The sequence below is a fragment of the Clupea harengus genome, chromosome 22 (genome assembly GCF_900700415.2).
Source record: "Clupea harengus chromosome 22, Ch_v2.0.2, whole genome shotgun sequence".
NCBI classification, from domain to species: domain Eukaryota; kingdom Metazoa; phylum Chordata; class Actinopteri; order Clupeiformes; family Clupeidae; genus Clupea; species Clupea harengus.
Window position 1 is genome coordinate 24,977,059 of NC_045173.1, and position 27,500 is coordinate 25,004,558.

At 45.8% G+C, this 27,500-nt stretch overlaps 1 protein-coding gene across 1 annotated transcript in view; it reads right to left on the bottom strand.

Moving 5' to 3' along the window:
* Window positions 1-27,500, bottom strand: part of LOC116218317 (calsyntenin-2-like) — a 156,438-nt gene that overhangs the window by 14,185 nt on the left and 114,753 nt on the right. Inside the window, exon 3 of the mRNA XM_031559365.2 lies at window positions 4,903-5,097. Within this exon, the coding sequence (XP_031415225.1) occupies window positions 5,012-5,097 (86 nt within the window). The 3' untranslated portion in view covers window positions 4,903-5,011. The remainder of the gene's footprint in view (window positions 1-4,902; window positions 5,098-27,500) is intronic.

Here is a 27,500-nt window from a genome sequence, read left to right on the forward strand (position 1 = left end):
GTGTGAAAGTTCAGGCAGGTATCAGGTGTTGCTTGACTGAGGGAGAGCACACACACCTTTTTGACCGCTTCATTTGTATTTGCAAAGGTCTGTTTCATGTATTATAAGATGCAAGTTTGGATGTATGGACATGCTTATGGATTGGATCTTACTGTGAGAAATAAAGTTTGCATAACCAAGAAAGAGAACGCAAAATTGGAACTTATTTTACATCTAACAAGCGCGTCAATTAAGTGCTCGGTCAGCAATCCCTCTGGGCTTAAAGTATAGACTTAGCCCATACACAAGTCAAAAAGGTATACTGCTCCACGTTACCGACGCAGTAGATTAGGCTACAGCCGCGTTCGAACCAAGCCAAGGCCGTTGTATGCAATCGTGGATTGTAGAGAAAAGGACATCACGCTTGCTCATCCAGCCAACAACCACACATCCGTGGACAGCGCGAGGACGGCGTTCGTATTGGAGTCAACTTTGCTTCACGTCTCTGCGAATCTAAAGGCTACCATCTACCACCAGCACAGAAATCAACACTTCGTTTCGAAAGCCAACTGGAAATTCATCAGACGCATGGCGCCCAACGCGAGGTATGTGTAGCGCTACTAAATGAATGGCCATTCAAGTTTCGTGTACACACTGTGGGGCTAAAAATCCAACGCATTGGTGATCCGATGCATTGGTGACAGTCGGGTTGGGGAGGATCACTAAACTTGACGTTACTTTGTTGCGAACTTGTTGCTAACAATTGAACTGAGATGTACGAAATGGCAGACAAGCCCACTGGGCCACCGGCTGATTCGAACAATGTTGCAAATGGCGCGGATGCGCAAGTGGACAAAGAAAAACGTGTTGTAACATTAACTGCTAAAGCGTTTGTTGAAAAAATTGAACGATTGCAAAAAGATAGGAGGGCTAAGCTTAACAAAGCGAGCAGCTTAAAAAGAAAGATAAAAGAGCTTATACAAAAGGGAAAGAAATCACAGGTCCAGTGTGCTTTTAATGAGCTGCTTAAAGTATGTGATGAAGCAAAGAGTGTTCAAGATTCTGTGATTAGTATGTTACCTGAGGTTGAACAAGAGAAACATGATGTGTGGTTTAAAGCCCAAATGTTGAACATAACTGAATGTATCACACAGGTGCAATTATGGGTATCAAGTGGTGAACAAAAAGTATCTAATGATGATTGCATCAACCCTGATGACAGTATTTCAAATGTAGGCAGCCAACACTCAAGCAGGAAGAGTGCGTGCAGTAGTGGATCAAGCACTACTTCCTCTGCAATAGTTATAATAGAAGCAGACAAGGCAGCACTGCTTGTCCGTATGGCGGCGTTAAAGGAAAAGCATGCTTTGGAGGAGCAAGAACAGCAAATAAGGAGGAAAAAGGAACAACAGGAACTGGAAACCATGCTTGCTGAGTCTTCAGCTAAACTTGCTGTGCTACAGGCCTCTGATAGCCGGTCAAAGGTATCCAATGCAATTAATTCTTACCTGGAAAGAGGAACTAGAAACATGGCACCTGTAAACAGATTGGACCCATTGACAAAGGAATTCAATGTTCTACCCCTAAGCAGGCCCCAGCAGACCCAGCAGTTGACGCTGCCCACAGCCATCAACCCATTAACAGCCATAAGGCCGCCTCAGGGAGCTAGCCAACACCTTGCAACTCGACCAAAGGAGTGGACTAATTCTAACAGCCATCATAGACTGGAAAGGGAAACATTGAAGTCGACTCTGGAACGTTCCCATCCCAACACTCAACCAACAGATCAAAGTCACTCTGGAGACCTTCTCATAGTAATGCAAAGGCAAAATGAAATAACATCAGCACTCGTCCAACAACAACGCCTATCATCATTGCCAGCAAGAGATATCCCCTTGTTTGATGGAGATCCTCTGCAGTATATTTCCTTCATGAGAGCATTTGAACAAGGAGTGGAGGAGAAGGCCAGCAAGGGTGACTGCCTCTACTACCTTGAACAGTTCACTAGGGGTCAGCCAAGGGAGCTGATCCGTAGCTGTCTTCACATGACACCTGAGTATGGCTATGCTAAAGCAAAGCAGCTGCTGTGTGAACATTTCGGCAGTAAGTACAGAATTGCTGTGGCATATATAGAAAGGGCTTTGTCCTGGCCCATAATAAAGACTGAAGAGGTCAGCGCATTGCAGGGTTACTCTCTTTTTCTACGCAGCTGTTGTAACGTGATGGAGGAATTACAGTACATGCAAGAGTTGGATATGCCAATTAATATGAGGGCAATCATGTCTAAACTGCCATTCAAGCTCAGAGAGCGATGGAGAACCATTGCATTTGACATACTGGAGAAAACCGAACACAGAGCCCTGTTCAAAGACCTGGTGAAATTCCTAGAAAGACATGTCAGAATAATATCAGACCCCCTGTATGGTGACATAAGTGACTTAACAACCTTTAATTCATTCATTCCAGAGGCTAATAGGCCAAAGTCCGATCAAGGGAATAGGATCAACGCAAACAGCTTTGCTACAAACATTGCATCCATGGAATCAATGGAGAATAATGGAGAATGGAGGAATGCGTCACAAGGACTTGACTCTACAGTGGAGCTAGGTTGCATGTGTTGCACTCAAGGCCACTCATTGCACCAATGCCAACAGTTCAAACAGATGAAACACAGAGACAAGCTAAGCTTTCTTAAAGAGAAAGAACTCTGCTTTGGCTGCCTATGCGCAGGGCACTGGAGTCGGAACTGTGAGGGGCGGTTGACCTGTACGACTTGCGGACAGAGGCATCCCACTGTACTTCACATCGACAGGAGAGAGACAGCCAGTGCACCTACAGAACCCGCCAAGGAGTCAGAGGCCCAAGTGATTACAGCATCCCCGAAAACTTGTGATCATACAGGGGCCGGAAGGGATCGTTGCCTGCTTCCCATCCTGCCAGTCCAAGTCAAGTCCATTAAGGGAGACGAAGTAATTCAAACGTATGCCTTCCTAGATCCTGGAAGCTCCGCAACATTTTGCTCAGAGCAGCTCATGCGAAGGCTCAACCTTGCTGGAAGACCAACTCGTCTTCTCCTAGAAACCATGGGACAGGAAAGAGTGGTGCCAGCATACTCAGTCTCAGGCTGGAGGTGTCTGGAATCAATGACAACCTTTTCTATAAACTCCCAGAAACCTTCACACAGAAGAAAATGCTGGTAAATTCAGATAACCTGTTGAAGGAAGGAGATTTGGCAAAATGGGCTTACCTAGCAAAAATTAAAATCCCCAGCATAATGGCTAATGTTGACCTGTTGATTGGAAGCAATGCACCGAAAATGTTGGAGCCCTGGGAGGTTGTCAACAGCAGAGGCGATGGCCCATATGCTATGAAAACAGCCCTAGGTTGGGTTATTAATGGTCCTTTGCATGGAAACAACAGCAGTTCCGGAGAAGAGTGTACATCAGCCATGGTTAATAGGATATCCATGTGCAAGGCAGAGGCTATGCTAAACGACCGACCCATCACCAAACTGACCGATGATCCAAATGATCTCGAACCCCTGACTCCTAACCATATCCTGCTTATGAAAGGAAAACCATCTTTACCACCTGGACTGTTTGAACAAAATGACCTGTATGAATGTATGAATGCTGTATGAATCATGAATGGTTAGCCTTAACTTGTGTAATTTTACCTTGATAATGTTTCAAACTTGTGGAGTGTCTTTAGTTGTGATTTCACTCTGCCCACTTTTCTTAATGGCTCCCATTGGTATGTGTTTTAATTGTTATGTCTGTCGGCCATCACAATTAGGGGCCAGTGTGTAGGAGCCATTTGGGTTCATGTTTTAATCTTGTGTGGGACACTAGATGGCGCTCCATTTTAATTGGGCTCACACCATATAGGTGTGAAAGTTCAGGCAGGTATCAGGTGTTGCTTGACTGAGGGAGAGCACACACACCTTTTTGACCGCTTCATTTGTATTTGCAAAGGTCTGTTTCATGTATTATAAGATGCAAGTTTGGATGTATGGACATGCTTATGGATTGGATCTTACTGTGAGAAATAAAGTTTGCATAACCAAGAAAGAGAACGCAAAATTGGAACTTATTTTACATCTAACAAGCGCGTCAATTAAGTGCTCGGTCAGCAATCCCTCTGGGCTTAAAGTATAGACTTAGCCCATACAGTTACTTAATGTCTGCCTTTATATACAGTCAACGTCATGACTGCCTTTATATACAGAGAGCGTATGCAGCCTATCTAAAAATGCCAAAGGGGCCTTTATGATTCTACAGCCAATTCTGAATAGAGAGAGAGAAAAGGAAAACCTCCCCTCCAGGAACAGAAACATAGCGTGAGCTCAGTCTACAAAAAGAAATAACACCAACTCTGGCGAAAATACAAAACAGATACTTATTTTTTAAATGCATTGAAAGCATTACATGCGGTAGCAACATCAATTCTGTAAGGCAACACGAATGCTGAATAAGTCTTTGTAGTTTTCTCAGTACTTCAGTAAGAGTTTATTCAGCAGCTATGTAGCCCTGGCAGTATATTTGGTACTGCTGAGACAGTTTAACAACCCCAGATCCCCAATGGGCAAAACAGCCTTGCATGTAATTACCCCCCCCCCCCCCCCAAAACAACAACAACAAAAAACAACTTCCTAAAAGTAGACAAGTTACATTACTACTGTGAACTAGAAGACCCAGTTGCATGGTCAATACAGAAACAGGACTTATAGGGTATGACACAGACAGGGAAATAAACTAAGGATCATTGATTACTCAACCAAAAAAAAAACAAGAAATGAAAGGAAGAAATAAGAAAGGAAAGAGAAAGAGAAGAGAAGAGAAGGAGACACATGCATTGGGACAACTAGCACGATCAATACATCATGAATAGAAGCCAAGGCTGCTGACGACCCAGCGTACTCACTTGTGTGACTTTTTCCAGCCGGCGCCGCTGGCCCCCGCTCCGCAGTCGTAGGCCTGGATGATGAACGTGTACTCCTTCTGCAGCTCGCAGTCGATGGGGCTCCGCGCCCTCAGGACTCCCTCGCCCGACGTCCGGTCAGCACCACCGCCTCGAACGGGGCCTCCTGCCCGTGGATCTTAAATGCGCAGATTTCTCCTGCAGCCAGGAACAAAAGAAAGGCAGAAAAAAGAAAAAAGAAAAAAAAACAGAAAGAGAGCAGTGGAGTGAGATTTCTGAAGAGCAAGTAATGGGCTTTCGCCGTCTTGGCGTGAAATCATGGCTATAACTTTCTCGCGGCATGCTTCCCCCCTCCCCCCCTTCCCTCCCCGATGCTATAATGCAGGACATTGTTTTCCTTAACCATTCGCCAGTGTCTTGCTGAGAGACGGAGAATGGCCTGTCTCCACTTGTAAATTGCTTCATTGCTGCGATGGAGTCACGTTGAGAGAGAGGGCGCACAGCAAGAGAGTGATTTTTCCCCTCTTTTTTCTCTCTCTCTCTCTCGCTTATCCAAGTTTGTTATTGCCTGCGACTTTTTGATAGCTTTTCCTCCTTTCTAGAATACTCCAGAAGACACCCGAAGGGCACAACGGTGCGAATCCATCAGCACACTAGGAAAACTAGGAAACTCACTGCTCCACACCGTGAAGTCATCTCGGTCACCCCGCCGACAATAGCTGTTCATTTTCCTCAACGCTGCCACGAGTCTACTGGGCTTCTGTCGTGTGGCGAGTTTTTTTCCCATTACGTGAAATGTGGTACTTAAGGTTCACACCTTCACTTAAGGTCCACAATTCGGGTGATATTTGAGCTCAACTCCCTTCCATGCTCCTCAAGCAACTTGCTGATTGGCCGGAACTGTTTATGTCTCGGTCCGAGACACTCTGTTTGTTCCCCACTTACTGAGTCAGGACTGATTGTACTGAAAGGACAGCTAGCTAGAGGACCGTAAGTAGCAGTTCAAACCTGACACAAAAAAATCGTACTGGATTAGAATCGTAGACTCTAACTTTAATGTAAATACCTTAACTTATGTATGGTACAAACAAACATTGCGCAGCACAGCGTCTGTTTGCATGGCTTATGTAAGCGCTGCAGCAATGAATCATGGGTATTCACATAGACAGTGCCAAATGTCAGTCTTTGTGCTCAGGTGTGTCAGTTCACACCCGGTTGCTTTTTGATCCGGAGATAAACACAGACTCTCTCTCCCAGAGGGATGAGCGAACCTTGCTAAAGCTCACGCCAGAGAAGCCCTCTGTGCAGTCAAGCCCACGCAAAACCAAAAGAAAATAGCTGTTGACACCGTAGCAACTGGGAGATACAACAAAGGACACTGTATGACCATTGTGTGTGTTTTTTTTTTTCTGCGGGTTGGACTGCAGTGGCGACTGCCTTCCACGTTCGCTCCCTCCTGTCCCTTTTAGGGATTTGTGGAAGGGAGGAGAGCCGCGGCACTCTGACCCCGTGACAGCCGATATCACTTAAGAGGCGGCCAGCAGTGGTGAGAACAAACAGCAACCACGGTTCACCGCTGTGTGCACTCGCCTGCTGTCTCATCCTGATAAGCCAAACTTTTCTCTCTCCCTCCCTCCCTCTCTCTCTCTCTCCCTCTCTCTCTCTCTCCCTCTTTCTCTCTCCCCCGCCCCTCTCTCTCTTGCTTTCTGTGTCTCACTCACTTCATTTCCCCCACCTATTAACTTCTCCCTCAATTTAACTTGCTGTCTGTCTGTCTCTCTTCTCTCCCCCTCTTTATCTCTCTCTCTCTCTCTCTCAGTCATTCTATCTCTCCCTTTCACTCGCATAAACACATACTCTTTTTCTTTCTCTGTCTCTCCCTCTCTCTCTCTCTCGCTCACTCTCTTTTTAAATCTGATTTAACCATTAAGAATAGAAAAAAAAAAACATCCACCTCCTCTCGGAGTGGTGAAATAACAATTTACCCTCCGCAGTTCCGACTCTCTCCCTCTCCCAGCCTGGGCCTGCAGTTCAGATTTCCCCTTTACATTCGCCCCACAACGCCTTATCGAAATTAAACGACCGCCACAATAGGCGCCCGGCAACAAGGTGCGGCGGAGAAAAAAAATAATAATAAGAGAAACACGGCAGGCGGCATGTGAGCAGAGAGATAAGCGCGGCGGAGTCCTGCACCTCCAAAAGCCATCCAAATATTCTGTTAGATGGCAGGAAATGGAGTGACCTGGGGGAAGAGAAGAGAGAGAGAGAGAGAGAGAGAGAGAGAAATAGAGTGTGCAAGAGTACTAAAGGACAGCAAGGCAGGGGAGGGAGGGGATCCAGTATGAGATGAACTCTAATAATCACAGTGCGTGTGTGTCTTTGTGTGTGTGTGTACAAAACACACGGCGAGCTGCAAAATATTTCCTCTTAACACTCGGAAGTCATGCAAAACTATTTCTCGCTCCATCTGTCGCTACAAATGCGTTTTTTTCCGAGATTAGACGCAGGGAGGGCAGTGAGGCCAGGGCAAGTGGCACGGCGGCGCCAAACAGCAAAGCAATGTATATGTAAATATTGCGACATGCGGGATCCAGCCAAAGATTTCAATCATGTTAGCAGAAGCCTTGCAAAACAGCGTCCATCTTCATTTGGCCTACATTGAGCAACTCCACCTGCCCCCGTCTCCGACCCCTGAGCACACAAGTTTTTTTTTTTTTTTTTTTTTTTTTAAATCTATCCAGGTTCTGTGTGTGTGCAGAAGATTCTGGAGACATCCATTTAATTTGAAGTGGAAGTATTTAATCTGGCCTGACAGATGTGGAGTTTCAGAGGGGCCGATTTGAGCGCGAGCTGGGAGGGGATCAGGGGAAAGTGAGTCACTCAGCGAGAGTAAACTTGAATACACACTCGCCACCCTGTTCACGCTGCGCCCCCCCCCCCCCCCCCGCTCTGATGATGAACGTCTTACAGAACACTTCGGTATTCGCCAGGAAAAGTTTAGCGAGAGTCCCAGAGTTTTGTTGGAGTTGGGATGTGGAGATGGGAATTAGGTCCACGTTCAGCTGAAGCATGTTTCGCCAGCGTTCCAGTATGGGCTCATACTAAAGGTTCGGCCATAATGACTACTTCCTTTCTGGGAGCAGCTCATCATGTGACAGCGGAAATACATGGCTGGCATTTCGGTGACAAATTAGTTTTCTCTCATGACAATATCAAATGAATCCCACCAGACCTCATCCATTCCCTCTGATTTCACACAGATTTTACTCAGAGAACGCATCTACCTGTCCTCCCTCAAACACACAATACACACACACACACCTACGATTCAATTTAAAGTTGATTATTCTTTTTTTGTAACCTCCACTCATGTCAGTGGTTGAAAAGGTATGGGTGGTGGGGTTGATTAAAACTATGTTTCCCAGCAGCACTCGTTGAGGGCTCATCCTGCCCTTCAGTGGTGCTCTCCCATGCAGCAGTAGTGCTCTCTCGTCTAGCCCTTGTGTTTTTAATTACACACTGGATTACAGCAGCTCTTCAGTAATGACCTGCTGACTCCACTGAGGCTTCCAGCAATGCCCTCCAGAGAATGAGAGGAGAGGGGGAAGAGGAGGAGGAGGAGGAGGAGGAGGAGGAGGAGGAGGAGGAGGAGGAGGAGGAGGAGGATGAGGAGGTACTGGAAGAGAAAGAGAGGCTGAGAGCCCTTACCTGATACCTCTCAATTTCCATGAGCCGTTTGTTCACCTCTCGAGACAGGCTTTATTCTTTTCTGTGTTTTTTTTTTTTGTTTGTTTGTTTTTTTCTGCTTTTAATTCCTTTCATGTTGATTTGTTGCAGTGTTACATGGCTATTTCATGGAGGGCAGGGAGAGATTATAAATCCAAGTTGCTGAGAGAACCATTGACTGAACTCATACCTTATAAATCTGGGAAGCACTTTATGGAAGTCATCTCTCTCTCTCTCTCTCTCTCTCTCTCTCTCTCTCTCTCTCTCTCTCGCTCACTCTTTCTCTCTCTCTCTCCACATGTCTCTTTAAAGGCTGCAAATGGTATTATAACATACAGCTAAATCCCAATCAAACAAGACTTCTTGAAATGAAATCACATGCCTGTCACATAATAGGTTATGCCATCCTTTAAACACATTTGCCCTTGATAGCTTCTCCCACAGTGTCCTAGTCAGTTGACATCTACCCTTCTGGATGTTTGGATGCTTTTAAATTAGCTATGTATTCTATTCCCTATTACTATGGTTACTGTTGTTATGGAACGGCTGCTGTTGTTTTTTGTAGCATTAGTAATATATATAACTCTTTCGATTTCTTTTTACCCTAATTTGCATATCACATTAGTGTCACTCTCAAAGACCTCAGCGTTAAAGTGAACATATGGCCTCACCTCTGAGTAGCGGGCACAGCTTTCACTCTGACAGCTCGGACTGAGCCTCAGCAAACACGGGGCAAACAGACGGCTTTATACGTCCGCCTCTTATCTTTTATCCCCCTTCATTCCACTTCATGAAACACAGCGGCTCCTCGGGGCGGGCTAGTTTAGCGAGCTGCCGGACAGTGGTTTATGGCTCCGAGAGGAAACCCAAGGGCGACGTTTATTGTCGTCGAACGGAGAGAAGCTTGATACATCCCCCCATACACACAGACACACACACACACACACACACACACACACACACACACACACACACACACACACACACACACACAGTTCCCCGTAGGAGGTTTTCATTTAGGTAGGGACCACCTAATTGCATTGGGGAGATAGCGGCGCCATCCCTTTGACCCTTCGGCTAATAAACAGCACTAGCAGAGCCGGCACGGACGGCTGCAACCCCGCGCTCATAAGCCAAATGAACAGGCTAGCCCAGATAAAGGAAATTCAATAGCCAGAGACAATCGGTATTCATTGTGCCAAGGCTTTGTGAGGAGGTAGAGGGTGGGGTTGGTGGGGTTGGTGGTGGGTTTAGGATATGGGGGGAATGCAATTATCATAATTACTCTTGTAAAATGGTGGAATTACAATATCACATAGCAAACTGCGCTTTTGAAAAGAAACCCGCTATGATAGCAATAGAGAACCAACCTCACGACCAACCCTATTAGCATTAGACATTAGACCTCGCAAAACCTCACATGACGGCTCCCAGTGTCTTTTTCTCCGTTTTTTTTTTCTCTTCTTTTGTTATGCTAAATATGAAGCTCAGTTTATTTCAGGAGTCCTAATTACAATTACATGACAATTAATAAAAAGGAGAGAACATTGTGTGGTAGCCCTCCTCCATTCTGGGTCACAGCGGTAGAGAAGGGCTTTAACACCATGGGCCTAATGTGCTAGCTGAGCTCAGTTATGTGAAGGCTTGCAGTGGGTTTGGTTTGGTGTCCCAGAGGGCGCTGGACTGCACTAGGCCAGCAGGAGGCAGGAGAGAGTCCTGTGGAGGCAAAACCACCGGAGGCTCCAGCCCAAAGTGCTCCATGCATTGATTTAGGACACTTGCAGCCAAAAGGGATGGAGTGGGAGAGGAAAGATGGGGAGGATGGGAGAGGAAGTGGAGTCTATTAATAGCCCCCAGAAGCCCTCCCCTGGGTAGATTCGTGCAGAAGTCCCCCCCTCCATCCTCCACCCACTCCAGACGACCTCTGTTCTCTCTGCATTAATTATTCAGGCCTTAATGTTGCTATCCAGGTGCTGGGCTCACCCCCATGCTCTCTCTCTCTCTCTCTCTCTCTCTCTCTCTCTCTCTCTCTCTCTCTCTCTATATATATATATATATATATACAGTATATATATATATATATATGTGTGTGTTTTCATCGTTTCTCTCTCTCTCGTCATGCTTCCATCGCTTCCCTGTGTCTTCTCTTCTTTCTCTTGCCCTCTCTCTCCTATTTATCTTCCTCCCACTTCTATCTCTCTCCTTCTCTCTTATTCCCTTTTCTTCCTGTCCTCCAGCTCTCTCCTTCCACCTCTCTTTCTCTCTCTTTTTTTTCTCTATCTCTCTATATCTACTCAATCTCCCTTTACCCTCTATCACTCTCTTCCATACTCTGAGCTGACAGCTTGCCGCTCCCCGCGACCGACCGCCCTGCTGCCTTCTCCACAACTGTGATCCGGTTGCCACGGTCACCGGGTGGTGCCCACAGACTTCCCTGAACCGCTAGTTACACTCTCACAGGGACACACTGCTCTCAGCGACAACACCAAGAAGAAGCAAAAAGAAAAAAAGCCCAGCCCAACCTCAGCCTCAACCCACTTGCGAGAGACTCAGTGAAGCAGAACGGGAAGCACATCAGTCCATTCTCATTACTGTAAAATGTCACCGCCTGTCCCTGTTTTAGCAGCACAGCCTGGAGAACAGCTGACTGTGACCCATATCAGACGGAGATCCACCATATCCGTGCCATATCCGGCCTAGGTTCACCGTATCCGTACCATATCCGGCCTAGATTCACCGTATCCGTGCCATATCTGGCCTAGGTTCACCGTATCCGTGCCATATCCGGCCTAGATTCACCGTATCCGTGCCATATCTGGCCTAGGTTCACCGTATCCGTGCCATATCTGGCCTAGGTTCACCGTATCCGTGCCATATCTGGCCTAGGTTCACCGTATCCGTGCCATATCCGGCCTAGATTCACCGTATCCGTGCCATATCTGGGCCAAATCAGAGCCGTATCCGTGCCATATCCGGCCTAGATCCACCGTATCCGTGCCATATCTGGGCCAAATCAGAGCCATATCTGTTTCAGAGTCCGCTGTCACCGGTGAGTGCAGCAAGCACAGTGTTGAGAGGAGACCCAATCCAAAGGGTTCAAATGACTTTAAATAAAAAAAAGGCATTTTCAAGGGCATAGCTTGATGATTGAGGTGGATTGAAAATTGTACAGACATGTTTATTTTATATTTGTGGCGAAGACAAAGAGAGCAATCTCAAGACAGTCACTTCAAGGGGAAACGCTCCAAAGAGGCGAAATCAATTATCCTGTGTAAACGCTCCATTCACAGGTCTGCTAGCTGGTGGCATTTCGATTCTGTTTGACACTGAGGACAGACAAATAATTCACAGCAACCTCTTTAACTTAAAACTGTAGGTTTCCTCTAAAATGTGCTAACGGTGTCTGCCCAAGTGATTAATTTGGCTCAGCATGGGTTAATACGAGTCTCCACAGCCCTGGGGCCAAAATGAGAAATTCAGGTTTATTTGTCTCTACAGCGTCGTTGAGCAACCAACATGTTAACTAAAAGAGAGAGTGTAAAATGTAACATTGGTAGACGTCAATGACGCTTTCAGGAAAACGCATGGGTTCAGCCAAGTCTCCACACCACTGGGTAAACATGGAGAGAAGAAGGCATTAGTGGAGGGTGAAGGTGAGCCATAAAACGGACTCCATTACACCAAAGCCCGTCTCTGCTTACATTACTGAAATCACCACCAATAGCCTGTGCAGTCTTATTTCTCTATCAGCGTCGAGCGCTAATGAGCAGTCTTTTCGTTACCTAACATTAGCTCTCTGTCCTGCGGCTGTTCCATGCCATTAAGCAGTTGATAGTCAAGTTGATAGTGGAGGCACACCACACCGTGGGCAGACTATCAGAGCAAAAATAGCTGGCAATGTTGTTGCAGATCGCTGCAAATGGTGTTCAGGAGATCCCCCGGGAATGACACTGTTTTTCAGAGTCCTGCAATGGCAGACCTTTCTTCAGTTGACAGTCGGTGGTGAGCTTGAGGGCTAAGGCCATGGGTTACACATAGTAAAGTAAACAAAATAAAACCACAGAAATAAAAGGAGTGTGTATCTGACCTTAGGTTAAGCATCAGAGCTTTCTCTGAATACTTGATACTGTGCATGGCCTAGAATATTGTTGAGCCCATAGATTACTTTGAACTACCCTTACTCCAGGCCGGCCTACCTTTGCCAGGCTGTAAATGTGGACTTTTGTAATGTGGAGGGAATATAAACATGCAAGACCTGGGCTTGAATGCCTCCCAATAAGGGTGTGTACTACTGACATGATCATGTGAATATGAATTAAAAAAACAAAACTGTAATGGGACGGTCACTATGTGTCACTCTGCGTAAGTAAGAAATGATAGAAGATCATGGTGACTCAGGTGGTTCCACTGTTGGTACACTGCAGCTTGCTTAAGCATCTGATGCAAACAGATGCAATAGATGCTAATTGAAAAAAAAAAATGCACGTTTCAGGTTTAAAATGTCATTTTAAAATAGCTACATTCAACAACTTATAAACGAACAAGGCCTTTATCGAAACACAAACATGTCTAAGTATTCTGTTGCTTTGGGCTCTGTTTTTTTCTGCATAATTACAATTGGCAATTTATCTCCACCTCGCAATGCAAATTGAGAAAAAAGTGCCTCTAACGAAAGTCTAATCCTTCTGGCTTCTTTGTAACTTGAGAAAAGCCTTTTCCTTTATGTCTAAATAAGTACCATGAAATTAATTAGAAAAAAAAATAAAAAATAAAACAACACAACCACCCTCTCCATGGAAAATGCATGAAAATTTCCATACAGCATTGCAACAAATATGGCAGCTATGCAGTTAGTCTGTATACATTAGGGTTGCACAAACCTTTGAGGAAAGCTCACAGCCAGTTAGCCTTTAAAAGCATGACGCTCGATAGGATGACAATACATTTGTTTCTGGCATAGGGAACTCTAAAACACAATGTATAAAAGTCTCACTTCAGGGGAACTCTGCAAGATGTTGAGCAGATAGGTTTATAAAAGTAACAGTAGGCTGCCGAATATGTGACTTATCTTACAAATGACCTACATGATGGCCTGATTCTGGGGAAGTTTACATTTCAGCTCGTGTCTCCGTTGGGCTCGGACTTCCTCGCGACACACACACACACACACATACACTCTTTTTAATGACACACTGACAACCTCTACAACTGACAGATCCAAACTCCGTCAGTGACGGCCAGTGAAGGGTAGGGCTACTGCTGGCCTACAAGACCAACACAGACAAGTCTATTATCTCCCAACCTACTCACCCAGGCCAAGAGTGAGCTATACTCAAAGACCAAACGCCCTCAGATGATGTCTATTAAAATCATCTGTGGTTTACAGTGTCTTGCGCTTGACATAGGTCAACACTGCTTCAGAGCACTGACGTCAAGAAAAAAAAAACTGCATTAATTCTTCTAAGTGGAACTTTAAGGTTTGCTTCAGTCAGAGACATCAAAGTCATTGTGGTTTAATACTCAACACAGAAAACTGCAAACCAATAGTGGCTGTTTGAGATCGTTAATACTCTTTTACCTTTTTGGTAGGGAAATAGAAGGAAGGCTTTCATTAAATCTTCACTGAAATAACATGGGCAACCCTGTCTCTCTGGCAAGCAACACCCTCCTCATTTCTCCCTGTTTGAAGTTCAACAGACGTATTGCCTTAATGAATCACGTGAACGCCCACAGAAAAAATCATCCAGCGAAGTCTCGTCGTCAGACTCGGAGGGATGTACACCTCCAACAGGAAACACACATCAATCACGTCGTTTAACCAGCCCCTGCTTACTTCCCGTCAGATCAAAAGGATGCACCCAGATTTACGTCCGCCAGCCTTAATCAGACTTGACAGCGCAATATTTCCACCCGATACTGTTTCTTCATCCACCCCCGTAGGTGTTATCACAGAGCCTTCCGTTTGAACCCTACACATGCTGTAGCACATGCTGTAGGTGACACTGTCCTTGCAGTACCTGTGATCAGTGTGACGTAAATGTGCCAGAGGCGTCACAAATAATGATGTTGGATGTTATCATGAACTGCAATCTATTCAGTTTACAATGCCATTGGTAACCCTTCAGCACCTTGTCAGCAATGCGTATAGACACATGGCAAAAGTATGTTGAATAGGAATGATAGACTCAAAGTTAAACCCTACTTCAATGAATCGTAATACCTTCCAGCCCTGCAGCTAAAGCAGACAACTACACAAAAAAAAATCAACAGCATTAATTTCACCAATAATAACAACAACAACAACAACAACAACAAAACACTATCAGATTGTTGCTAATTCGAAATGAAGGGCAAGTGTTTTTCTTCCAAGTGCATGGGTACATTACCATAAGATACATGGCTGGTGGGTTGGTGGGAGCAGTCTCTCACGCCGCGTGTAACTGTCACCGAGGCTATGACCTCTGTCAGATCCGTCGCCGTGGTGACAAGGGTTTGAGTGGAACATACAGTACCAGGCCAGATTACCGGGGGGCTGTGTGGGGGGGTTTGGCCTGCGGGAGGGTTGAGATGGGTGGGCTGTGTGTGGGGGGGGTTTGGCCTGCGGGAGGGTTGAGATGGGTGGGCTGTGTGGGGGGCTGTGTGTGGGGGGCTGTGTGGGGGGGGGGTGTGTGGGGGGGTTGAGATGGGTGGGCTGTGTGGGTGGGCTGTGTGGGGGGCTGTGTGTGTGGGGGGCTGTGTGTGTGGGGGGGCTGTGTGGGGGGGTTGAGATGGGTGGGGGCTACTCAAGCGAGGCAGGAAGGGGCACAAGTGAAAGTGAGAAGTCCGGAATGTCAACAGAGTCTGTAGTCAATAAAGGCACAAATGTGTGCTTTTGCACACACACACACACACACACACACACACACTCACTCTAGCTTACACACACCCCCACACACTCACTAGCCTCCACAAACACACAGACAGAGGGAGCGAGAGAGAGATACGCAGAGAGACATAAGCACAAATACACACACACACACACACACACACACACACACACACACACACACACACACAAACGCCCGCACACAGACAAACACACACATGCACACACACACACAAACATACACGTTCCCATATGCTTCCAGCACTCAGCGTGCCAATGACTGGAAACCTGGAGCTCGTCCAGTTGTTTATTTCTCCTGATGAAGTGGAAATCGCCCACGATTAAACCGTTATTTTCACTGCAGCAAGGCCAGCCGTTAATAGAACAATTCAAAGCGCTGTAGCAATTAAACTAAAACAATAGCCGTGCAGCTATTCCCCGTGATGGATTCCGCTGTGTAATTACAGCCCTCAGCAGTCCCCCACCCGCCATCCCTCCTGCCGCACTGATGGTCACACACACACACATCGGTGCCACGCTGTGACGCGTCCCATACATTCTGCCAACCCTGCCGGCACCCTGTCCTCGATACACACCCACACACACAGATCAGAGGCGGCACCTGCAAGGTCAAGGCGAGATATGCCAATAAAGCATTGTACCCGCGCGGGCAAGCAGCAACAGTGGCAGCAGCGCACAGACTGGCACGCTCCGCACACAAGCTCCAGATGGAGGAGTGACGAGGTGCCCTTAACCTGGCACAGACAAACAGGTGCCAGCCTCCTCGTCCCATCCACAAACAAGGGATCAAAAGTTTGGCTGCAACTACTGAACCCTACTATTATGTATATTACAGTGTAAATGTGTCGTGTGCATACATTTAAACACACACACCCACACACACGTATACATATATATATATATATATATATATAGAGAGAGAGAGAGAGAGAGAGAGAGAGAGAGAAATGAGGCCAATCATGCAAAAAAAAAAAAACGGAATGTTTCGGATAAAAGTGCTTCTTCAGCTTTACAAGTGAATTGTTAGTGAAGCTTATGTCCTTATGTTCATAATGGTCTAGAAAGGTCTATAAAGTTGGATGTCATGTAACAGTATAACAATATGCACAAGTACTGTGACAATCGTGTATCACTGATGTAAAACTGTGAATAAACTCATTGTTGTTAGGAGACAGACGAGATGAGTACTACCTGTAAATGTCGTTGTAAATCTCCAGTGATATTTGTAGTTATATTTGACACACATCTAGTCATCATGACATTCTAAATGTTATAATGTTCTAAGAATAACACTCATACCTACACTACTGCTGCAGGGAACTCTGTTCTTGATTGCTGTAATGGATAATGTCCTATCCTATTTTGCCTGAAAAGGATAATGCAATTTAGCCCCATTATTATAAAGGTCACTGCACTATTTTGTCAAGGAAGGGTCCTTGCTAAGTGCTGGCTTAAGTGCAGGCTGTGTTTTCACTGTGTGATACAGTACACACCCAGTCTCTGGAGGTACAACTATGATTAGCTTGGGCTCCATAAATCTGAGAAGGCAAGAAATCCATACTTTCCCCTGCGAAAGCACTGCAAAATGCAGTAGGAGCCTGGATAGAGTAGAGCAGTTCTGCCCAGAACGGATTGGGGCCCTGATCTGGCCTAGATCCGGAGGATAAGAGTCGGATCAGGGCCATATCAGGGCCGCATCAGGGCCTGACCGTTCCCCGAGACAGTTACTCTCTATCGGCGGAAAGGTAATCAAAAGAGACAGTCGAGAGGAGAGGATGAATCTCCGCACGACAAGAGCAGCCAGAAGCTAGCTGAGCAGACAGAAAGACAAAAAAGGAAAGAAAAAAATGAAAACATTAAGATTTAACAGTGCACCAAGCTACTGTTTCTACTGTTTTGCAGCCCCTGAAAAGAGGAGAGGTTATACGAGGACATGCCTTTTTAAGGGGCATCATTGTTTTTAACAAACGCCCGTACTTCAATGGCGCTTCAAGTATGGCATTCAATTGTTTTGATACTAAATTACAGTTTTGGATTCTCCACAGCATAGTTTTCCCACTCCCCCTGTCTCATCACTTGCACAAATTATTCTTATTACACAATTATGTCTTACCGAGGACTGAAATTAGATTTGAAACTCCTTTGACTGTCTGTAATAGAAAAGATGGTGCCACTAATTCCCCCGTCGAGAGAGAGCGGAGTTTTACCTCGGAGAGGTTTCAGACAATGGGCTCAAAGACCGGCTTTCTCTCTGTGCTCGGAAAGATTCAGCTTGACTGTTTTGTGACATTCAGCCACAGCTGGCTTCAGTATGATCTCTCCCTCTGCATCTAGGCATGTTTAAGAGGACCGACAAATAACTTACTGTTGACAGGCAGCAAGTCCCACAGCCAATGGGCTCTCTGTTTCACTGACTCCTCAAGTCAATGACAACAAATCCACCATCTTGGATGTGAAGTTTGGTTACATTGTGTTCAAGTGTGACCTGTGTCTTGTGACACTACAGGTAAGACCCATGGTTGCTAGTGTCTGCCACTAAAGCACGTCTCTCAAGGTGTCGTGGAGTAAGAGTTACTATAAGCAGAGGTAGCAGGAGCCTAATGAGGCATGTCTAAACTCATCTCTGCTAGGCAGGCTAAGATGCTACACACGCGAAAACTCTTTGTATTTACCTTTACATTTACATTTACATTTAGTCATTTAGCAGACGCTTTTGTCCAAAGCGACGTAAAAGGGAGAGAATAGATGGATGTTATCTGACCACAATGCGGAACCTAGGTGTGTAGGTTATGCTATATGTAGCCTATACAAGCAATACAATGAACAATGTAGAATATTTGTAGAGTGAACTACACACATACAGTAAGTAAACTTAAACTATATATATACTGTATAATGTGTCTGAAATCTCTGGCATTTGGATCTCCAGTATACCGTATTGATAAGACCATGAAGGTGACAGTGGTACAGGAGGTAAATAAGTCGTTTAGTAATCAGAAGGTTGCTAGTTCGATTCCCTGTCGAAGCGTCCTTGAGCAAGACACTGAACCCCTAATTGCTCCTGATGTGCAGTGTGCCATCAGTGTAAATGTAAAATATGTATACATTGTAAGTCGCACATATGTAAGTCGCTTTGGATAAAAGCGTCAGCTAAATGACTAAATGTAAATGAGTTATATCCACAGTGGACTTGAACTTGCAACCTCAGACATGAGAGGTAGGCATGCTAGCGAGGAGGCTAAGACCCAGGGGAGCTAGTGTATGCCACTAAAGCATTTCTCTCTCAAGGTGTCGGGGAGTAAGAGTAACTTGCACAGCACTGAACCGTTGCAATTACCGTCACACAAGAGTCATAGGTAGCAGAAGCCTGATGGATTTCCAATAGATATTATTGATAAGACCCTGCAGGTATGTTCTAGTGTCATAACATGTTGCATAGGGTGCAGATCATTATTTTATAGGTTATATAAAATATTCCTGTTTTTAACCCAAAGTTATATAAAATATTCCTGTTTTTTATAATTAAATTGAAATTGAACTGAAAGAAAACCAGAGTGATATTAATGACATACACAGGTAGACTTGATAGGAGTGAGAGATAGAAAATGATTAGTCAGAGACAGAGAGAGAGAGTATTATCAGGCAGAGACAGGTATAGAAAGACTGCATGTTGTGTGTGTGTGTGTGTGTGTGAGAGAGTGAGAGAGAGAGAGAGAGAGAACATGATGAGTCAGGGAGTTAATGACACCTCGGAGGAGCATTTGACTTTATTGCCTTTTAATTCTTCTATTAATGAGTTGTTGCCATTAGTGAGTGCGTCGTTCACCGCACCTGTCATAACAGAGCAGCCGTTCGGCTGGGTGCGGTGAATAATCGTGGCGCAGGCGCAACAGGTGCAGACATTAGGTGAATGTCGAGTCCACCTGTCGCACGCACTCCGTGCTCACACACGCCATACACACTCCTGAATGGACCCAGACAGGATCAGGCCCAAACCAGATCTGTCTCAGACTGAGCTGCAAAGATAATGAAACCAGTGCTGTGGACATCCACATAAACACAGAAACATACACACACACACACACACACACATAGACACATACATAGACATAGACACATACATAGACATAGACACACACACACACACACACACACACAGACACACACACACACACACACACACACACACACACACACACACACACACACATACAGACCCAGGCACACACATAGACACATACATAGACATAGACACAAAAACACACACACACACACACACACACACACACGCTCTCACACACACACACACACACACACACACACACACACACACTCACACACACACACACACACACACACACACACACACACACACACACACACACACACACACACACACACACACACACACACACACAAAAACACACACACACACACACACACACACTCAAATAGGCTGAACTGAGTGACGTTCAGTGGTGCAGCCTGGCCTCCAACTCTTTTTCTTTCTGACCGAGTGAGGCGCAGATAACAGTTTCATTACGGGGCTCTCGTGTCACTGCATCTTCGGGAACCACAAAAGGTCATGCAAAGGTTACTAAAGGTCACCAACGCTGGTATCTATTTGGAACAGTGAGCATGAGGAATCAGGCAGGGATTATCTGAGCCTTGCCAAATGGCAGCATGTTAAATACAGTGATGATAAAAACGAAAAGCGAAACATGAAAGGATTCACGGGCCGCGGACAGTACCTCCCGCCCTCCCCCCCGCCTCATGCCAGTAAAAACAATATGCTTTTGGGGGACCCACTCATCTTAACTTTCCTCTCTGTTGAGCAAACACTTTAATGTCAGGTCCACAGGGGGTCGAGCAGAGATATTGCCTTCCCCAGCTTCAGTCTCCCTCCTGGGGCGGGGGGGGGGGGGGGGGTTGTTGATCGTGAGGGTTGGAGACTCGTAAGTCACATGCACGCACACACACACACACACGCACGCACGCACACACACACACACACACACACACACACACACACACACACACACACACACACACACACACACACACACACACACACACACACACACACACACACACACACACGCACTCTCTTTTTAATGTCACTCTGTCACCCTGGGCTCATGGGCGTGCAGCTAGCCCAAACCCTCACCTTTCATCCCCTCCCTGGGACTCCTGAAACTTTAATATCACATAAAGAGATCTCAGCCGCCGAGGAGCCGAGGAGCAGGCACTCACAGAGGAGAAGGGTGGGGGGAGAGAGAGAGAGAGAGAGAGAGAGAGAGAGAGAGAGAGAGAGAGAGAGAGGGAAAGAGAGAGAGAGAGAAGGGCACAGGAATTTAGAATAGGGGAGAAGAAAGAGAAAGAAAAGGGCAGAGAGAGAGAAATGAAGAATGAGATAGAAGGATACAAGGAGAGAGTGAGATAAAGAAGGGCAGAGAGAGGGAGAGAGAGAGGGAGAGAGGTGAAACTTTGTGTACCTTCTCTCTCTTCTTTTCAGCTACTTCCCATCCATATTTTATCCTTACTTTATGCCTGAGTCCCTCACAGTGCCCAAATCCCTCTGATGGAAATATCACAGTTTGTTTTTATCTGAATGGGGTCAAGGCTCGGCATGCATCCAACTGTGAGATCCTGCGCTAGCTGACGAAGCCGACGCTATGAGCTTATTGACTCTGCACTGTACAATGTGGGTTTAGTGATTTCTATTGTGTGATTTGAGCTTATTGACTTTCTACCGGATGATGAGAGCTTACCGACTGTGTTACTGTACAGCGTGAGCTGGGCTGACTTTACTAAAGTGTAAATGTGGGCTTACAGACTTCAGTAAGAGTTCAGCATATTTTTTCAAAATGCTTGAAAGAGCGCACCAAATGGAGAGTGCCCTCTTGAGTGCTCGCGGAGCACATGGTGTCCCCTGCAGCAGCAGCAGCAGAGCAGAGAGCGACAGCTTCACTCTCACCCACTGCCATCTCAGGATGGGCTTTTTTAAAAGAAAAAAAAAAGGTAAAAACTCTTGCTTGTCCATCAATTATGTACAGGGCCTTACATATGCAGAGGAGGGGGAGGAGAAAACAGAGAAGAGAGGATGGATGAGTAGAGTGGGGGTGCTTTTTAAAACGCTGAAGGGCAGACGAGAGGACCAGAGGGGCCGGTGGAGAGAGAGAGAGAGAGAGAGAGAGAGAAACAGCAGGCAGCAGGCACACTGAAAATAGCCTCCCTAGTGCCCCCTGTGGGTTGCCCCAACACGCTACGGGGCTGGTATGGGGTCAGTTAGACAGTAGGGAAAAGAGAGGGAGAATAAGTGAGAGAGAGTGAGAGAAAGAGAGAGAGTGAGAGAGATAGATAGAAAGAGAGAGAGAGAGAGAGAGAGCTCATCCTCTCCCAGATGGTTGCTGCTACCTTCGGTTGGATCCAGCCCGGACCTGGGACAGATACCTATTAGGGTAGGGCTCTTGGCCTGGCACAGATACCTATAAGGGTAGGGCTCTTGGCCTGGCACAGATACCTATTAGGGTAGGGCTCTTGGCCTGGGACAGATACCTATTAGGGTAGGGCTCTTGGCCTGGGACAGATACCCATTAGGGTAGGGCTCTTGGCCTGGGACAGATACCTATTAGGGTAGGGCTCTTGGCAGCAGGTTTTTGAGTTTGGTCTTGTCAGGTATGTGCATTTATGTAGACCTTGTGAACTACTGATTGTTGTCCCACACTCATATAGAGGCTTAGCAGGTTTTTTTGTACTTAATTTAGACTGCTGAATGTTATCCTCTGTTTAATGAAAGGCTTAGCAGGTCTTTTTATGGAAATTGTGACTGCTGAATGTTGTCCTCTGCTGATTTAGAGCAGGTCTTCAGGATATTTTGAAGAGTATATTAAAACATTTCTCTTTGAACCCGCACTCTGTCTCTGAGCTTTTTTGGCCAAACCCACATTTTGACGGCAAACCTTGGCTCGGTCCGTCACAATGGGTGAAAAATGTGCCTTATTATATTATACTTATATTATACTTCCACAACCGGATGGTGGCGACCAGGACTCACAGAGGTTGTTGGTGAGGGTGTGAGGAACACAGCAGGCGACGTGAAATATGGTAAAATATTGTGCTCATTTATATACAGTGCTCAAAAAAAAGTGAAGCGGCAAAGTCAACAAAAATACTTTTAAATTTTTTTTTAAAAATCAACCAGAGGGCTGTTCAATTCAAACAGCAAAATTCGCAATAGAAATAGCACTAACAGTACTCAGCCTCACAGCAAGCTACCGCTAACAGTACTCAGACTCCCACCAGTGGTAAGAGTGCAGGTTTGGCACCCTGTAGACCCAGGTTCAAGTCACAGTGGGGTGTCTGCTCTCTCCCTTCGCTACAGGCACACACACGGGGGACCTCACCAATCCCCACACCCAGCACCTCAGTGGAGCGTCTCATTTCTGAAACACTGAGATGAGATGAGATGAGATGAGATGAAAGAGAACACAGACAGCTCATCCCTGCCGAGACGTCGACAAGATGGTTCTGGCCCAGGTCCTCCAATGCCATTGTCTAAAAACAAATATTGCCCCACGATTATAAAAGATACTTTATTAAATTATAGTTAGTCTATAATGAACTTCTTGAATAACTACCTTCGGGTAAAGGTTACAATTATTTTTTTAATTGTTTAGTGATCGATTATGCGAGTTAATGTAAAATACTTTGGAGCAATGACACTTACTTTGCAGTAATGACACTTAACCTCAATTGGAGCCAAAATTTGAAATGTCCTCATAATGCCCCATAATGCACCAGTGTAGAGTGTGTATGACTCCATTAGTCCGGTATATTGGGGTGTGTTGCAGCTGGCTAGGAGCACAGGTTCTCCTCTAAACATCTGTATGGGTCGCACACCCACCCACACACACACACACACACACACACACACACACACACACACACACACACACACACTCCCTGTCTCTGAGGCGACCAAATGGATGTGCTTGGTCATTTCAATTCCTCTCTCACCAGTCCTGGTGCTCCAGCTTTTGTGCAGCATGCATGGCTTAATTTGAAGAAAGCATGAATTGGATCTATTTTTAGCAAGCTTTCACCATTGCCTAGATACCGAATCAATCTGCTTGCACACCTTCCACCGACGCATCCATTACCTTCACTGTTATAGGTGCTATTGCAACTCATGATGCAATCGAGACGTTTTTTTCCCCCTCAGATATGCTGTATTTTTCCATTTTGCATTGATTACAATCCATTCCAAGCAGGGCATGATGGCGGAATACTTTTGATGTATTGGAGTCCGGCGCATTCCCAGTGGCCCTCGCTGGTGCCTGATTAAAACTAAAGGGGCCCTACATCTCCTCCTTCGCCTGGAGTGAGACGACTACTGATGAGCAACCGTCTGTCTTGATCACCAATAAAAACTTCTGTGCTGCGCCAACAAATGGCAGCCACGTTGGAGGACGTGCCAGAGAGGGTGAGATTTGGCTCAGAGAAAGAAAGGGAGAGCGAGAGAACGAGAGAGAGAGAGAGAGAGAGAGAGAGAGAGAGAGGGAGGAATGAAGAGACTGTACATTCCACCGTGAGACAGATAGTGGTGGGAAAGCTGTTCTTTGTTGTGGGATTTCTTTCTAGGGAGGACGGTTGTTTAATAGCAACCGGGGCGTCAGGGGAAACAGAAGGATTAGCGTGAATTACGACTCAGAGAGAATAATTACACGCCGCAGCTAAATTACACGCTCCCCGCTCTTCTCTCCCCAGCTCCAATTCCTACACCTCCACATGAAGATCGGAGGAGTTTACTCAAGCGGCGCTCTTTTCTGAGCCAGCTGTATCTTCTCCTGGACATTTGACAACCCCAGGGATACTAAAAAGTGGGTGCAGTTGGGCAGCCAAACACTGCAGTCCTCAACATCTCCTAAGCTACCGTAAACCGATTTTCAAACATGCTGGAAGAGCAGCGATGCCACCAGGGCGAGTGTGTTTTCTATCTAATGCCTCGGGGGGGGGGGGGGGGGGGGGCTTATGGCTTCTAATGCAGACTAGTTCACAGAAAGCTTTTGTTCTATGGGCTTTGCAATGAACAGCACATCTGCTGCCAAAGACGGGTTGTGGCTCCCAGCTAAAAGTGTATTGCCATCCTGAAGCTGTCAACTCCTCTAAGCATGTGTGTGACAGGTGACACAATCCCGGGTTTTTTCATATTTTTTTTCCAGTGCAATCAGAAATGGCGTGACCTTTTTTCCCCCCAAAAAAATAATGAATCAGGGTCCTCGTTACTGAGCGCTGGGAAAGGTCGTGTGAGTCACAAGTGTCGGAGTGCTCAGGAGAGAATAAGTGTCGCAGGTAGTCGCACCAGGGACCCACTTTATCCACCACTCTAAGCCACAGACCAAATGAATTTCAAGGCTTCCAGAAAATAATGGCAGCTTGAGCTGCCTGACAACGGGAACTTTCCAAATGTCAATGTCATCCAGACGTGAAACAAAAAATGTCTGGGCCTGACGTGCTTTTCATTTCTGTAATAACATGTTTTTAAAAAAAAAAAGACATTTGCCACAATGCTCCTTTCAGTTTGAACTGACCCATTCACAATGTGAATGACCAAAAGCACTGGTAAGTATACATTGGCTTTGTTTCCCACCTCATCTTGTGAAGGCATGATTGATGCATTCACACGCCCAAATACATTGCTCTGTCGGCCTTTTAAAAGCACAACTGCTTCAGTCAATCTCACCACTTTCAAAGCAGGTTTGGTGAAGTGTGACCAAGGGCAAATTGAACAGAAAGTTCTCTCTTTTTACAAAAAGCTCCACTGACAAATTATGTCTGGAGAGGCAAATGCGCCTAAGATGCATGGAATAATTCATCAAAAGGTACAGGATTTAATAGCTCAAGAATTGTAGCAAAAAATAAGGAGGAAGCGTGGAGTTGGATTGGGTTGTAGGGACTCATATGCACTGACGAATGGTCAACCAGGACCAACAATGGCCAACCACGATGCATCATTTTTCATTTTTTTAGTATTTCATTGTATTCTTTGTCTGTTCTATTCTTAGTCAAATTGCTTCACTCCCGTCAGCAAGAAAAAATTTAACAATGGCTTTCAGATGGCGAAAAGAAAAGATTGCTAACATGTTTGAGGACGTGAATACAGGAAACCTTCATATCTGACACACATCAGTGTCAATTTAAATATACAGCTGTGCTGTTTCAGAGAAGAAAAAGACGATCTCGGGCTGAAGCGCTCGTATTAAACCATCAAAGCCAGACAACAGAGACCTGCCAAACCCCCTTGTATGGAGGCGAGAGGGATGGCAGTAAAGTTTGATGGCAGTAAAGTTTGCAGCTTTTCCGCCACTGCTGTACAGCGGGGGTTGACAGCGCATTTCTCTGCCATATTAATGGACGGCCACTTCCAGAGAGTTTCGGCGTCGTTCATCACGGCGACTCTGCGATCATTTGCTCATCAAATTACAAAATGTTAAGCACGACATAAAGGAGGGTAATGGGGTGGCAACGAGTCCGTTATAATAATTACACCGCCGCAACTGACCCCCAAACCCTGTCCTGTCCACACGTGCACACATTAAGAATGAGGAGGGGGAGGAGATATGGGCTTTGTAATTAGCCTCAGATTAGACCACGAGGAGTGCTCCAATCTAGCAACCATTCCTCTGAGTCTTCCCTCCTAGTTGTCCCCAGCAGGCAGATATAGAAGAATGAGAGAAAGGGGACCTCATCCAAATGGGATTGCATTTTTTGTGGGGTTAGTGAGTTAGCCGTCATCAGCTACTAGCATAACATCCTCATGTAGCTCTTGTATTTACTTTTCTCTTGGCCTTTATTTAACCAGGGCAAGTTGACTGAGTAGCCTCTGCTATTTTCAACAGTGCAACAACACCCCACCCCACCCCTACACACACACACACACACACACACACACACACACACACACACACACACACACACACACACACACACACACACACACACACACACACACAGACACACACACACACACACAGACACACACACACACACACACACACACACACACACACACTGACAGCTGCCAAGTAAAACCATCCTTAGTTGATGGATGTGCTGATGGCCCTGGCATGTGATCAAACATGAGCCTGTCTGATGGTCAGCACCACAAAGCAAATATGGCCATTAGGGTAACACCAATCTATAGCCACTTGTTATGACATACCCCAAACACTTGTTTTGGCAAACACCAAACACACACCTGTAAAAAAGAGAATTATGATACAGCAAGCTACAGAGTGACTCCAAAGAAAAGAGTAAGGACAGCAGGCCTGATGACTTATTGCAGTGGTCAGAATTTATAGCCTGCATTTATTAATGGCAAATGGTGACATCAGAAACATTGTATATGACATATGAAGCAATAAATGACAGCATCACACACTGTCTCCTGTGGTTTGTGCTGCTGTTTGTCTAGCGTTCGCACTCAGAGATTACTGCAATCAGACGGTCTGAGGGTAAATAGAGATCTAATGGTGGGTGAGAGTGAGGAGATGGGTGGAGAGCGGACCAAGGGGAATTCCAACTGCCCCCCTCTTCCCTAACAGCTCTGAACAGGAAAAGCTTTACTTCTCGGAAAATTGAGGAGGCAAGGTTCTGTTTTTTTTTTTTTTTTACGGAACAACAATGCCTCATAGGACCTCTATTGGCTTGATTAATTGGGAGGAAAAGCTTTCGACGGGGAGGTTGCTGATGCGAAAGGCAAACAGCTTGAAGACGGCAGATAGTAGTGTCAAGGCAGGAGGGCCTCGGTCATTAGTCTTTCGGAAAAAGTGCATTCGATTACCTCGGCTCTTAAGGCTCTTAAAGCATTCAATTCGGTAAGCTACTTTTCGCTCCTGGGCCTAAGTGGCTGATTGTTGTTTTGTTTTTTTTCTTTTCTTGAAAGCCTTAGCTTAACCCCCTGAAGTCTACGGCACCGAAGCAGAGA